Source organism: Antrostomus carolinensis, unplaced genomic scaffold (genome assembly GCF_000700745.2).
Source record: "Antrostomus carolinensis isolate BGI_N321 unplaced genomic scaffold, ASM70074v2 scaffold20077, whole genome shotgun sequence".
NCBI classification, from domain to species: domain Eukaryota; kingdom Metazoa; phylum Chordata; class Aves; order Caprimulgiformes; family Caprimulgidae; genus Antrostomus; species Antrostomus carolinensis.
This window is the reverse complement of record NW_010325573.1, coordinates 17,248-31,048: the sequence shown is the minus strand read 5'-3', so window position 1 is coordinate 31,048 and position 13,801 is coordinate 17,248. Positions and strand designations below refer to the sequence as shown.

Below are 13,801 nucleotides of genomic sequence, written 5' to 3'. Positions count from 1 at the left end.
GTTTTCTCCAAAATCTGGAAGTAATTAGCATTAGTTGTGCTGCTTTCGGTGGCACGGGGGATTCGGAGCCTGGGAACGGCTGCTGCCTGGGACCGAGCCCGCGGGAACCCGCTCGCTTATGGACTTGGGGGTCGTGTCTTGGTTAGTGACGTGGCACAGAGTGAAGACGTGACACAGAGCAGGGGGGACACGTGGACTGGGGGGTCTGCATGTTACTCCAGTCCAACAGACACACATCCTGGGGAATTTGCTTGTCAGTGGATGATTGGAGTTGAGCCAGGTTTGGTCTTTTTTTTGGGTCAGAAATCAGTCTCAAAGCTCCCAGTGGTGTCGGTCAGAGGCGGGTTTAGCATGAGAGTTGTATCTGGGCTGCAGCAGGAGATCTGGTGGCAGCACATGCGGTGTTTCCTCAGCCTGCAGTGGGGTTTTGGTGGCACCAGCTCAGGCATTCCCTGTGGATGGACCTGGGTATCTCCTGGCTCCTGAAGCGTCAGTGCTCAGAGCATTTAGAGCTCTGGGATGTACTTGTATATATTGAAATTTCCTCTCTGGATCCTCCCACCCAGCCATTCATTCCTCTCCTGGTTTTCCTGGTGCTGGGATGCACGCACACACACACATGTGCAGAAGAAGTTCTTCACTGTGAGGGTGGTCAGACACTGGAACAGGTTGCCCAAGGAAGCTGTGGCTGCTCCTCCCTGGAAGTGTTCAAGGCCAGGCTGGATGAGGCTTCGAGCAACCTGGTCTAGTGGAAGGTGTCTCTGCTGATGGCAGAGGGGTTGGAACTGGATGATCTTTAAGATCCCTTCCAACCCAAACCATTCTATGATCCTATGATTCTATGAATGAAGCTGATGGAGGTAGTGGTGGGTGAAGCTGATAGAGGTGGTGGTGGGTGCAGGGGTTCTCATGCTGCTGCTGGGCACAGCAGTGGGGCTGGGGATGCAGGGATGGAACCAGCTGATGTTCTGGGCTTGCTGGAGCCCTTCCCACATCCGCCAGCACAGGGTGATGGAGGGGGCTCCCCACCGAGCAGGGATTGCTCCGAAACTGGCTCCCATCCCTCCTGCCCTCCATCGCTCAGCTGGGATCTCCCGTGGGGCTGCTGTGGGGGGACATGCTGTGGGGTGGCATCCCTCCTCTGGGATGGAGCTGTAAGGATTGATGGATAAAGACAGGATTGAGCGTTTTCTGTGGCGTTTAAGTCTTTGGCATCGTATATTTTAAAAATACAAGTGTCTGTTTGCTCCTGAGCTCTAACCATCCGAGCCATCCTGCAGGACAGAGGATGCAGGAACTGCAGGGACCAGTAGTTTGTGCAGTAAATCTCCTGCGTGACTCTCCAGCAGTAATTACTATCTGAAAGTAATAACTGAGCTGTGCTGAGTGTTAGGCCAACTCCCCCGGCTCGCAGCTCCTTGCATGTTTCTCTCTGGGAGGCTTCTGTTTGGTAAATTAGATATTGTGCTGTATTTCAGAAAAGGTCACACTTAACCAACACTGCCTTTGCTTTATTATCTTGGCAGAGCAACGTAACCTCTGCCAGGGTACGATTGGATTTCACGTTCGGCTCTGCTGCAGCGGCCCCGCTGCCTGCATCCTGCCGTTGTGATTACGTTAGCAGCAGACTCTGCTTTCCTTTATTTATTGAGACATTAAAGATGCATGCATTTATTTTTACCATGTTCATAATTGCCATAAAAACAGGCCATAGTATCCCAGAGCGGCTCTTTGGGAAGGAGAGCGGATGGGATGAGGAGGAGCCGCGGCAGAGAGGAAGGCAGGACGGGGCTGCGGGGCAGGTGGCTGTCACCACTCCTGTCCTGGGGACACACTGCTGTCAGCCCAGAGGAAGGGGACAGAACAGAGTCTACCCCTCTGCTGCCCAGGGTACCTGGCTGGGGCAAGGAGCATCCCCTGGGCGTGAGGTGATGCTGGTGGGAGCCCAGGTGGGTTCCCTGCAGCTTGGGGGGGCTTTGGGTGGACAGACGGACTGGGGTACCTGACTCATGCAAAGAGATCTGCATCTCCCAGGGTACTTGAAGCCCAGGAAGGATCCTGGTCAAGCCATGCAAATCCCACCACATGGCTTCCACTGTGACTCACCATGCATCTTATCTAGTTGAAGATGTCCCTGCTCACTGCAGGAGGGTTGGACTAGATGACCTTTAAAGGTCCTTTCCAACCAAAACCATTCTATGATTCTGTGATCTCCCACCACATCCTACCATGAAGCTGCCTCGGTGTCCCACCATGCAGCTCCCACTACATCCTGCTGTCCAACAGCCACTGCGTCCCACCACACAGCTCCCACCATGTCCCACCATGCAACTGCCTCTGTGTCCCACCATGCAGCTCCCACCACATCCTGCTGTCCAACAGCCACTGCGTCCCACCACACAGCTCCCACCATGGCCTCCTGGGTGGTAACACCCTGCTCTCTTCTTCACCTTCTAGTTGCTTTTTTTTTGGTTCCTTACCTGCTCTGAGCAATAGAAATCCGGGGCTTTGTAATCTGAGGTTAAAAGATGATGTTTCAAGTACGGAGCGAGTTAGTGGGTTTTGCTTGCAGATGACAAATCCATTGACTTCCCCCCAGCTTTCACTCCCCTCCAACTTTTAAGCGTGTCACCCATTGTTTGCTTTTTTATTAATACCAGAGCCCACTGTCTCTGCAAACGAAATGATGTAAAACAAAGAAAAGTGCCCGCATTCAATTCTCTGGCAGGGGATTACCTTGCTGGCATTTACATTTCTATGCAATAAATATTTTAACATGTTAATTATACACTAATAAGAAAAATACCTTTTGAACTTTCAGTCAAATTGACACACGCAGAATGGAGTCCATCAGGGAATTAAAAGCAATTAGTTTTGTAACAGAGCATAGTCACATTGTTTCTTCTCTGCAAATTGTTCTGTGGTCACCAGCCAGCCTGTTTTTTGGGTGAAAGCTGGTGGAAAGACCCGGAGGGACCGGAGTTTTCTGTGCCCAGTTGTGTCCCACTCTCAGGGGTCTGTCCCGTGCCGGGATGCTCCTTCCCTCCTGTGGGGTTTGCTGGTGGTTTTTGTGCTAGACCTGCAAACCCAGCTGTTCCCAGTCATGGAGCAATCAGACTTGTAACCATCTCCCTTTTCTTTTCCTCCTTCCAGACTGAAAACTACTCCTTCGATTCCAACTACGTGAACAGCAGAGCTCATTTAATAAAAAGGTAGGTAGGCTCGCTTGAAAGCACTTGGGTTTGCCCAGCCAAATCCTGATTATTTAATGTTCTTCCTTACTGTGTTATATACTACTTTCTTTTTTTAATATGCAAAGTGTTTCAAGAGTAATCATTTGATTTTAAAAACACTATTTACTTCCTATTAAGTCCCATTGCTCTTGGTTTGCAATAAAGGCAAGTCTTTTTTTCTTCTCTTTGGCTCCTTCGCACCAGGAAGTTGCAGCGAGTTAGGTGGAGTGCTGTTACCCTGACAACTTTCAAATTCATAGAGTTTATTCTATTTGAATACGTAGGAATAAAATGATAGATTTGGATAGTGAGATCTCCCTGCCAAGTGAGGTGGGGGAAAAAAAAAATCTCATTTGGGGGCAGGTAATTGGGTTGGATACACGCTCACTGTTTTAGTTTGAAAACTGAGGTAAACCAGCACTTTGCTAGGCTCTTTTCTTCCAGGGCTAAAAAGGAAATCATCAGTTCAGTTGCAACCTGGCAATTACTCTTGGGGGAATTTAACCCAGTGCTGCCTCAGAGCTTAGCAGTGGTGAAGAAATGTCTCTGGGAGGTTAACGCCGGGGTTATGGGCTTGAACCCCCCTGGATTGTGTTAAACTAGAGGTAAGCATCTCCCGTGGGGCAGGAGGCCAGGCTGGCCTCTGCCTCCCCGGCTCTCTTTTTCTGAGGCGGGGAAGCACGGACATGGCACAATCAATACTCATCAGGCAGCCGCCGCGCAGGGCTGCGGGGCCGTCTCCCCAGGCAGGATGCGGGCGCAGGAGGTGGCCGGCAGCTCTTTGCCCACCTCCCCTCTCCTCCCCTGGGACCGGCCGAGGTGTGTGGTGGCTGAGCCACGGCTGTGCTGTGCCCGGTGGGGTTGTCGGGGGCTCTGCAGAAGCTGTTGTGGCAGCAGGGGTGTAACAGAGAGCAGGAGCCGGCCTGAACTGTTGAGATCAGATCTGAGCAGTAAAAAAATCCAATTATCTGCCTGGCTGAGATCCCATTTGTTTACATCTTAAAAAATATAAGGAGTAAGGGAGCTGCGAGCGCATTGTTGAAGCAGCTCGGGTTCAGCTAGCGAAGGGCAGGTATATTTGCCTGCGTGGCTCATGATGTTTAACGATGCTGGCGTGATTGTGAGAGAGACAGTTTGCCTGCGCCGTGCTGCTCCTCACCAGAGAGTCTGCAGGCATACTGAAAAAAAAAAAACAAACCCAAATCTATTAATCTTTCCTCGTTCACACCTAAGATAAAGGCAAGCAGCGCTCCCTCCCGCCTGCCGCAGCAGGGCTTACTCCTGTATTGTTTGGGAAATGCTGCTGCTGCCGATTCCCCGAGACCTGCCCATCCTTTAGAGAAGTGTCAGCCGCGGAAACATGTCGTGTGGCTGCTGCATTACGGTCTGGTTCGCTGCGGGGAAGATAAATGCGTTGTAACACGGGTTGCCTGTGTTATTATGAACAGCGGCTCCGTGTAGGACAGCGTTTCCCCTCGCTTGCTACCTTTGTCTTGTATCTTAAGTACAACGGGTGCCGGGAACGTTGTGCAGACATCTAAGAACAAAACATATTTTCTGTAACATACTGTGGCATCATTTTCATCCTTTGCCTTTATGAAGATGTTGTAGCTCTTCTATCTTTGGTGAGTGAACCTCCTCAAATCCAACACTTTAATTAATCTATTTGTACTTTTCCTGTGTTGTCTGCCTGCCTCTCTCGCTCATCTACGCGCACACAAATGAATTGTAGATTTGTAGTGCTTTCTTAACTTAAAATTCTTTGATGTTGTCTGGAATCAAAGTCAGTGGCTTCAACAGGGACATCTTTATTTAAAAGGTAATGTTTGAAGGTTTACCAATTTATATGTATTTCGAGCTTCCCCCCTTGCGTGCTTTTGCAAAGCATCAGATGGTAGGTGGTCTGCTTGGTTTCCGTGGAGACGCAAAAGGGCTTTTCAAAGTAATGAAAATCTCCAGCTCTTTGGGGCTTTGAAGCGCAGGACGCTTCTTCCACCAACATTTCACACCGAATCAGCCAGCGAGAGAGCTGGGGACTGTGGGTGCAGGTGGATCCCCTGATGGGTGCAGATGTCCCATGCCAAGGCTGAGTGTGGAAGGAGACACAGGGTGGGTGGCTCCAGGGACACCCTGATAGTCATGCCACCCAGGGCAGGCGCATCTCGAGATGTCCCTGTAGGTGGCTGCAGCTGGGTGGTGTGGGGCATCAACCCTTGCAGGGCAGCGGGAAGCAGCAGAAGGATCCCCAGTGCAGCCAGAAATGAGACTCTTCCATTCCTCCAGCCTAGGAGCTGGGTGTCATGGGGTGATGGAGCTGCTCAGCCTTCAGGGGAAATCTGTGGGCAGCTCAGCCCTCAGGTCCCCCCAGCAATGGCTGGACTTGCAGGAGATCTCAGGGAGTTCCACAGATCTCCTTAAACCTGTGTGAACTTAGACCTAGAATCACTGGGTTATTTTTAAAAATAAGAATGGCACCATCATAGTGAGAAGTACCCGTTTCTAGGAAGAGTTTTGTTTTCCAACTTAAAGCAACTAGGATTTGGCCTGTAACCTAAAAAATTAGGTTTTAGATTCTGTCTAACTTCAATATGAGGTCATACGACTTGAGGGAGCCCAGTTATAGAAACAGCTCATTTAGTGTATATATTTTATTCTCCAATTTTACTCTCCAATCCTGCTTCCCTCTCAGGTTCCATACTGTCCACAGCAGCTTGACCCACTGGCTCGCACCATACCCATGGGCAGGAGCAGCCTGCGAGGGGGTGTGGTCTGGATGCTGTGTTTTGGGGTGCAGGGAGTGCCCCCCTGAGCCCCCTTCCCCAGCTCTCTGCGCTGGGGGAGCAATCCCAGCCCTGCTGCTGTGGGCTGGGGGTGCCAGGGGACCTCGCCATCCCTGTGGGGTGTGAGGCTGAGCGGCGGCACCCATGCCACCACCCCAGGTCTCACTGCAGAGCTGTGAGGGCCGCCTTGTCCCACCCAGTAAGTCATGGCTGTGTCTCCCCCAGCAGCTCCACGTTCAAGGACTTGGAGGGGAACAGTCTGAAGGACAGTGGCCATGAGGAGAGCGACCAGACGGACAGCGAGCACGACGTGCAGCGAGGCCTCTACTGTGACACGGCCGTCAACGACGTGCTGAACACCAGCGTCCCCTCCATGGGGTCCCAGGGCCCTGAGCAAGGTGAGCCACCACCACGCGTCCTGGGGGGCTGCCCACCACCCCTTTTTGCCCCAACATGCCCTATCCCATGGTTCTGATGCCACCTCAGTGGGTGCATGATGAGAGTGCTTAGCGCTTGCTGGGGATAACGCTGTACATTGTCAGAGTGCTGGGTAGATATAAATTAATCTTCACGCCACGCCTGTCAGGTAAGCAGTTAGGATTATCCTCTATTTCACAGGCAGAAAACCCAACGCCTTGAACAGTGAGCCTGACAGTGAGCGAGTGACAGAGTTGGGATTAGGGCTGGAATTACCAACACGGTGCCCAGGGCTGGTCCCTGCTGGCGATGGTGCACCCTTCCCCACGTGCTCTGCTCACCATCTCCAGAGCTTGGGCACAGGCACCGTCCAGGCAACTTTTCCAAAAGGTCAGCAGAACATGTAGGCAATTAGTCAGCATCCCACGAGGGATTAGCTCAGGCCAGTGGGCGAGGCTTTGTATCTTTTTCCCCAAATCAGTGGCAGGGTTTCAGCTCTTACACATCCCCACGTGCAGGGATGAAGTCCTGCTCTGAAACTTGACCGGTATTGGCTAGAGGGAAGAAGTCAGAGGAGTTCAGCTGAGCCCAAGCCATCGTTTGTACTTGGGCATGAATGTCGCTTTGAATGTCTGACGGATGCAAACATCCTATGCAAACATCCTGTCTTTTTCAATTAGGAAGGCTGAGTGTGGTTTGGTGCTCGGGCGCAGGGGAGCCTCGGGGCACTTGGCTATATCTTGAGATAAGCTGTAGCTGAGGCTCAACTGGAAGCCCCACTGCTAAAAGACTTAAGGATATGAAAACAAAATGCTGTGATTATGAACTGGTCTTCAGCTGTTTAATTCAATTCATGGTAAACATCATTAAAACCCTTTGTTTTGCTGTCATAAAAGAGTCAAACGGGGGAGAGAGAGTTCTTGCCATCTGCGCCGCTGAGTGTGTTGGGTTTTTTTTCTGGAGAGAAGCTGATCGCTGTATTAATTCTCGATAGAGTCTGTTAAATGGCCGTAGTTAACCCTGTAAGACTCCACGAGGAGGGGAACGTGGAGGTCACCTACCCATTCCACGCTGCCAGCCACGCTAATTGGAGAGGGATGGCATCCGCAGTGATAATGTATTTCCAGACAACCCTACTGTGGCCAAAGATGAAAAAAATTAAACATTTATATAACTGTACAGTGGCAGTTTAATTCTCCGCGGACTGGTGCCGTGTCAGAGAATGCAGGCTGATAGCTATCATTTATTATTCTTCTATTACAAAGAAATGCTTTTTCATTTCGATCAGCAGAGGGTTTCCTAAGATGCGTTTGCAGTAAGGGATGACTGTAGGAGCAAAAACGTTCATAATTGATTCCCATCCCGTTGAATGGTTTGAGCAACATCTGTTAATTTTTTGTCACATTTCTTCGGCAAAAAAAAACCAACCCCAATCTCAATGGACTGCAGATAGGGTTTTACAGAGATTACATTTCTGATAAGTCTGCGTGCTGGCTCTGTTGTGCACCAGATAACAATGCAAATAAGTTAAAGAGGATGAGTTGGAGGCAGAGCTCGTCCGAGGAGTCAGATGGAAATAAACACGGTCCGGTCCATTGTAACATGGACTCTTCATTGCATGTAAAATACCCCCCAAAAATCAGGAGTATTTCCATAGGCGACTTCCAAAGGCGACCTGTGAGTCTGGCTCCCAGTCCATGATGGTTCATGCTCTTGGGTCTGGTTTATTTTTGGGCAAAGGCGACCTGTGAGTCTGGCTCCCAGTCCCATGATGGTTCGTGCTCTTGGCTCTGGTTTATTTTTGGGGAGAAACCGGCATGCCAGCGCTGTGCTGCCATCCAGCCAGACCTGCAGGCAGGCAGGTGTGCCGGGGGACAGCTCTCCTGTCCTGCAGGACCCAGGCTGCCTTGGGTGGAGGAGCAGGGGGGACTCACCCGACGGGTTATCGGGGTGTTCGTGGAGCAATGAGAGGAGCAGTGCGGGTGGAGAGGTTAGCAGTGAGTGTTGAAGAAGCTGAAAAAAAAGGTTAAAGAGAGTCTTTTCTGAGCTGATTTGTTGAGCAAGGACTGCAGAAAATAATCAGGAAAATCAAGATGCTGAGATGATGGTGATAACAGCAGTTCCCGCATGATTAAAGCGATGGTTTGGGCATGGTAATTTTTACCCGATTTCAGGTCAGAGTGGTGGGGCAGGAAGGAAACGCAACAAGTTCAGTGCTGAGGATGCACGGGAGCAATGGGCTGACCACCATCCTGAGCACACAGTCCGTGGCCAAAGGGCAGCCTGGCAGCTCATGTGCCTGTGCTTTGCCTTTGCTTGCTGTCTTTGCCCAAACCACATCTCGCATAATCCCAGAGAGGTGTGCTGGGAGAGTTGCCAGGGTTTGCTTGCTGATGCTGATGATCTTGCTTGGGAGCCCATGCGGGAGCCACCAGCTCTGCTGGGCTTGGACCTCTGTAACACCACGAGTCCTTCTTAAGCGGCCAACTCTCAGACTTCATGCAGATAATTTGTGAGTTTTTATCTGCTTGGCAGGTAATCCTAGATCTACTGAGGCAAGATGCTGGTTGGCACAAATCCTTGTAGCTCGGGGGTAGAGGTTGATCCCTCTGTGGTGGCACTGTGGGTTAGTGTGGACCTGTCTGGCCAGCCTTCACCTACTGAGATGCTGCATTTCCTGCAGAAAGAGGTAGGCATGGATGGGTCAAAGCTCCTTCAGTGTTCTTAAACCAGTGTGTGAGCTCAGCACTGATGGTGAGTACGTGACCGTGGCAGCCCCAGGGACCTGCTGCAGATGCTCAGGTGGCCTTGGGACCCTCTACCCCTTCACTGCCCTGGTGCCATTCTTTGATAGGAGTGACACTAGCTGCCAGTCCCGCTGGCAGGAGTCTTTTCTCTTCCTTTGGAAATGACCTAGATTTCCAGAAAAACAGCAAACCATAGTGTGGAGGGTGTTGAGCTTTAGTGGGCAGCAGCAGGTCATCAGACATTCCGCCTGGAGCTCAGCCACGGCGCTTATTTCGGGAGTAGGACTTCTGCCCAGTCCCTCTTTACCTCAGGATCTTAATTATTGATTATAAATTCATCAGTTGAAAAGATTGCTTTAATTGCTCTAATATGTACCCAATTTGGAGTTCATTATCGCCCAGAATTGTTTTCCTTCCCTTGCTAATTGATACCAAATGGGACCCTGAAGCAGGCGGGCACGGGCTCCACCTTTCACTATCGCCTCGCTGCTGTTTAATTGTTTGTTTATTTGAGGTGTTAAGCGCTGCTAGAAGTTTGTAAGCACTCCTTTCCTAACGGCGTCCTCAGCTGAACTTCCAAATGGATTTCTTTGAGAAAAGGAGGTTTTGAAGTGGCTGTTGGATCTCAGCGATGTTTTGGGTTGGCTGGAGAAGTCTGTTGGAGGATGGGGGTAAATCCTGGGGTACCCTCACAGTGATATGGGGTGGATTTCCTCCATGTCCTGGTGTAACCTTGACTCAAAGTCCAGCACTGGAGGAAACCCTGGTTTCCATAAAGGAGGTGGAGTGTGCAGTGGTGCCAGGCAATGGACCCACCACCAGCATCGCCTCTGTGGGACAGTGGTGGGTGATACTGGTGGCTGTGGGAGCTTTGCTGTCAGGTTTGAAGCTCCTGACACCTGTTCCTCCCAGCAACGTGGGGAAATCTCAGCATGAAATGTTTTCCAACACTGCAGAACGTGGCGGTGCTTTTCGCGGGAAATGGCAGCACGGACCAGATGTTTCACAGGGTAATTGAAAATTCCATTTTATCAGAAAGCATTTGCTGTCAAAAAGTTTTATCTTTACTTCAACAAAGAGGTTGATTAGATCCCTCAGGACCTGAATTAGCATCTTTGAGGCTAGATACTCTGTTTTGTGATTCAGGTAGTTATTCCTCTCTTGGTTTTGCTCATACTGGTATTTTTTTTTTTTTTTTAAATCCCTTTGCCCTCTTCCAAACATAGTGTTTGTGCAGGTTTGGCTTCTTTTCTTTGTGTGGATGTATATGGGCACCTAGGTCTGCTTAAATGTTTTTTCTTACCTTTTTCACCTTGCCTTGAGCCAGAGCCATACTTGTACTCTATAAGTCATAGGAGCTCTTGCCAGCATAGAAATCAGAAAGGAACTATTTAAAATATGTGCTTTTAATGTTAGAAGCAACAGTTTTCAAACTTATCTTAATTCCCAGTGCCGGACAGTATTTTTACCATCAGTTGTAGAAAGGAAATCGTTGGCCAAATGAATCAGCGGTTCACTGTTTAAAATAAAAATAGAATCCAAAAGAAAATATGAAAATAATAAACACACACTAATCATAAAAAAGCCAGCGTTAGAAATAGTCACCACAGCCATAAAATAGTGAAAAAGCTTTAAAATCAAAGTGAGAGGGGTTTTTAAGCGATGTCAGTAATGTGTCTCTACAGAGAATTGCTTCTAAAAGCATCACTTCCATTTTTCTGGTGCCAGATCAGCAGTAAAGGTTGGCGTGAAATGTCATCTGGAAAGACCTGATCCTGCATACATTTCCACATTTGAGGAACTTTGCTCACATAGGTGGTTTAATTGTGTCTGAGTCTCATAAACTCCAGCAAGACGAAGGGTTCTTTGAATAGAAATGGGCTATATTTAAATGCTTACATTAAGTCATCTTTATACTATCGCGTGGCAAAGAAATAGGCTTGAATGTAAAGAGAGCCGGGCACATGCACTGAAACTTTTCTTGCTGGTTGCATCCCAAATTATTCAGATACATCATCATTTAGGGGATCAGGTTTTAGAATATTCCAATTGGTTCTTATGCTCATCTCCACAGTATCTGGGTGCATGGCAGTCATGAATTGAGAACATGACTAATGGTATTAACTGGAGGCAAACACAGGTATTAGAAACTGTTGATTTTTTAAGCTGATTTCCAGCAGTCGTTCCACCTGCAACTCCTTTTCAGTCTGTAGAAAATCTTTTCTGTAGAGCTGTATGTACATGAAGACCTAAGTGACATGTTCTAGGGCTTTGGAAGCTGGATATAACAGCTGCATTTCTCTGGAAGTTTCTACAAATTAATAAAAATACCTACTTTCTCGTATTCATATATGCAGCACGAGACAGCAAGTATAACATTTCTCTGTGAGTGACAGCACATCCCTTAAGATGGATAAATGCTGTAAGCTTTCTTTACAGGGCAATGTCAATTATTGCAGCTCTTCTGATTTCTGTATGATTGCCTGGATAGCTGCATTTCTCTGGAAGTTTCTACAAATTAATAAAAATACCTACTTTCTCGTATTCATATATGCAGCACGAGACAGCAAGTATAACATTTCTCTGTGAGTGACAGCACATCCCTTAAGATGGATAAATGCTGTAAGCTTTCTTTACAGGGCAATGTCAATTATTGCAGCTCTTCTGATTTCTGTATGATTGCCTGGATCTCTCAGCGCAGCCGCCTCTGTCAGCTCAGTGGTGCTCCTGCAGTGGCCAGCCTGGAGGGAGCACTCAGCTCCTCGCAGTAGTTTGAAAACCCACAGAAGGATTTTTATGACGAGTGGGTAAGCTGGGCTTTGAGACGAGGAGTTGATTGTCTTATGATTCCTGCACTTTTCAATGATTAGCTATTGAGCATCCAAGTCAGAGCATGGATGTCTGTGTGGCGGTTACTGATGCTTTTGTACATGCTCTCTCCATCCTCCCCAACCACCCGCTCCTGCTGACGTTGCCCAGCCGGGCTCACCAGGGGATGTAATATCTGTTATTAGACCAGTGAGTGTAACTGGAAAAAAGCTGTCAAGCACTCAGACTAACAAGTCTCTCTTCAAGTTGACCCTTATTGTTGCTGGGGACGTGGTGCTTAGCTCCATCTTCAGTGGGTGATCTGGACAGGCAGAGTTGGGTCAGGCTGCCCGGCCGATGGGCTCAGCCGTGTTGTGTTGCAGCAGAGCAGGGCAGTGCTCACTCGAGGTGGTTTAATCCACGCAGGGACACTGTGGCTGGCATGGACAGGTCCCTTGTGTTGCTCCTTCCTTAGGTTCATAGCTCTGTAGCGTTGAGCACAGCTTGGAGAAGTCCTCGTGGATACTGATGGTGGGGCAGGGGTGACACTGAAGTCATATCCATAGCTGTAAATGAACACCAGTCCCTTTCTGCGACGGCAGAACTCAGTAACAAACAGATGTGTAACCTTCCTTTGTTTGCACAGGAAGCATTATCATATATCCCACGTTCCTGGCACTCTTTCTTCAGTTTTCAGGTTCCTTCCATCAAAGATAATTCTAGTAATGTCTCCATTACTGAAGTTACTCAGTCCAGGGTCACAGGAGTTATAACCTTTAGATCCTCAAGTCCTTTCCGTCTAAGCCCAGAAAATACTCACCAGATGTGAACATTCTGGCAACTCCGAGGGGAAAATTAAAACTTGGATCTGTGCCCCGTTGTGTAGGTTTGTAACGGATGAATGATCAACCCAGAAAGTTGCAGGGTTTCTAGTGTTTTATTGTACTTTTTAATGAGATTTTGTCAAATTTAGTTATTGCTTATCCATATTTTTGCTGGGTGACTGGAGAGCAATTTATAGGAGATATGAAGAAGTGTTATTTCTGATTAGATAGTTTCAGCTTCTATTTGTGCTTGGTTTTGTTAACTGCTCTGAAACTCCAGCCCAAGCAGAAGGTTCACAGAGAAGATCTTTGTCAGGGTTCAGCTGAAGGACGGGGCGGTGCTGACCCTGGCTCTCCCAAAGCATCCTTTTCCAAAACCACCACACAATACTTGGATTTTCAAATATTTCTAAGATAAATAAACAGTTCAGTCAAGCTTGCAGCTTCCTTTTCCCTTATAAACAAGCCAAAAAAAGGCTCCAGTGGACTTTTTGTTTTTTTTTTTTCCTTTTGCCAATAACCTCTAAGGAAACCATTAACACTTTCTGTCTCGCAGCAGTGAAGACTAGCAAAATGGTCAAGGTAATGGCCATCATATTTAACAGTAGGGAAGGTATATGAATAAAACCGAACCTTCTGCTAACACAGCAAGCCAGCGCTTCCCCATCTCCTCCTGTAATCAATCTACATCGTTAATGACTCTGAAAACAGACTGAACTGCTGGGGCTGGCACTGGGAAACTTGCATTACAAACTAACCATCTCTTATTAACCTTTCAATGTTTCCTTCACAACACTAATTAAAGCCAAATAAAACTACTGTTTGTGAAACTCTTTAAGTTAAAACACAATTTTCAGAGGAAATATGGTAAACTCCAAAGCTCCTGTTTGCTTGGCCTTTCTTCTTAATTATGATGGAGGATGGCTGTTACTTGTTTAACAGAGGCTTACATGATTAATGCTGCAATGTTACTGTAATTAAAACGGCAAAAA

At 48.3% G+C, this 13,801-nt stretch overlaps 1 protein-coding gene across 1 annotated transcript in view; it reads left to right on the top strand.

The window, feature by feature from the left end:
- LOC104527536 (protocadherin-19-like) overlaps positions 1-13,801 on the top strand; it is a gene marked incomplete at both ends in the record, with an annotated part of 55,981 nt that overhangs the window by 24,939 nt on the left and 17,241 nt on the right. Inside the window, 2 exon segments of the mRNA XM_029085793.1 lie at positions 3,154-3,212; positions 6,239-6,411. Of these exon segments, the coding sequence (XP_028941626.1) occupies positions 3,154-3,212; positions 6,239-6,411 (232 nt within the window).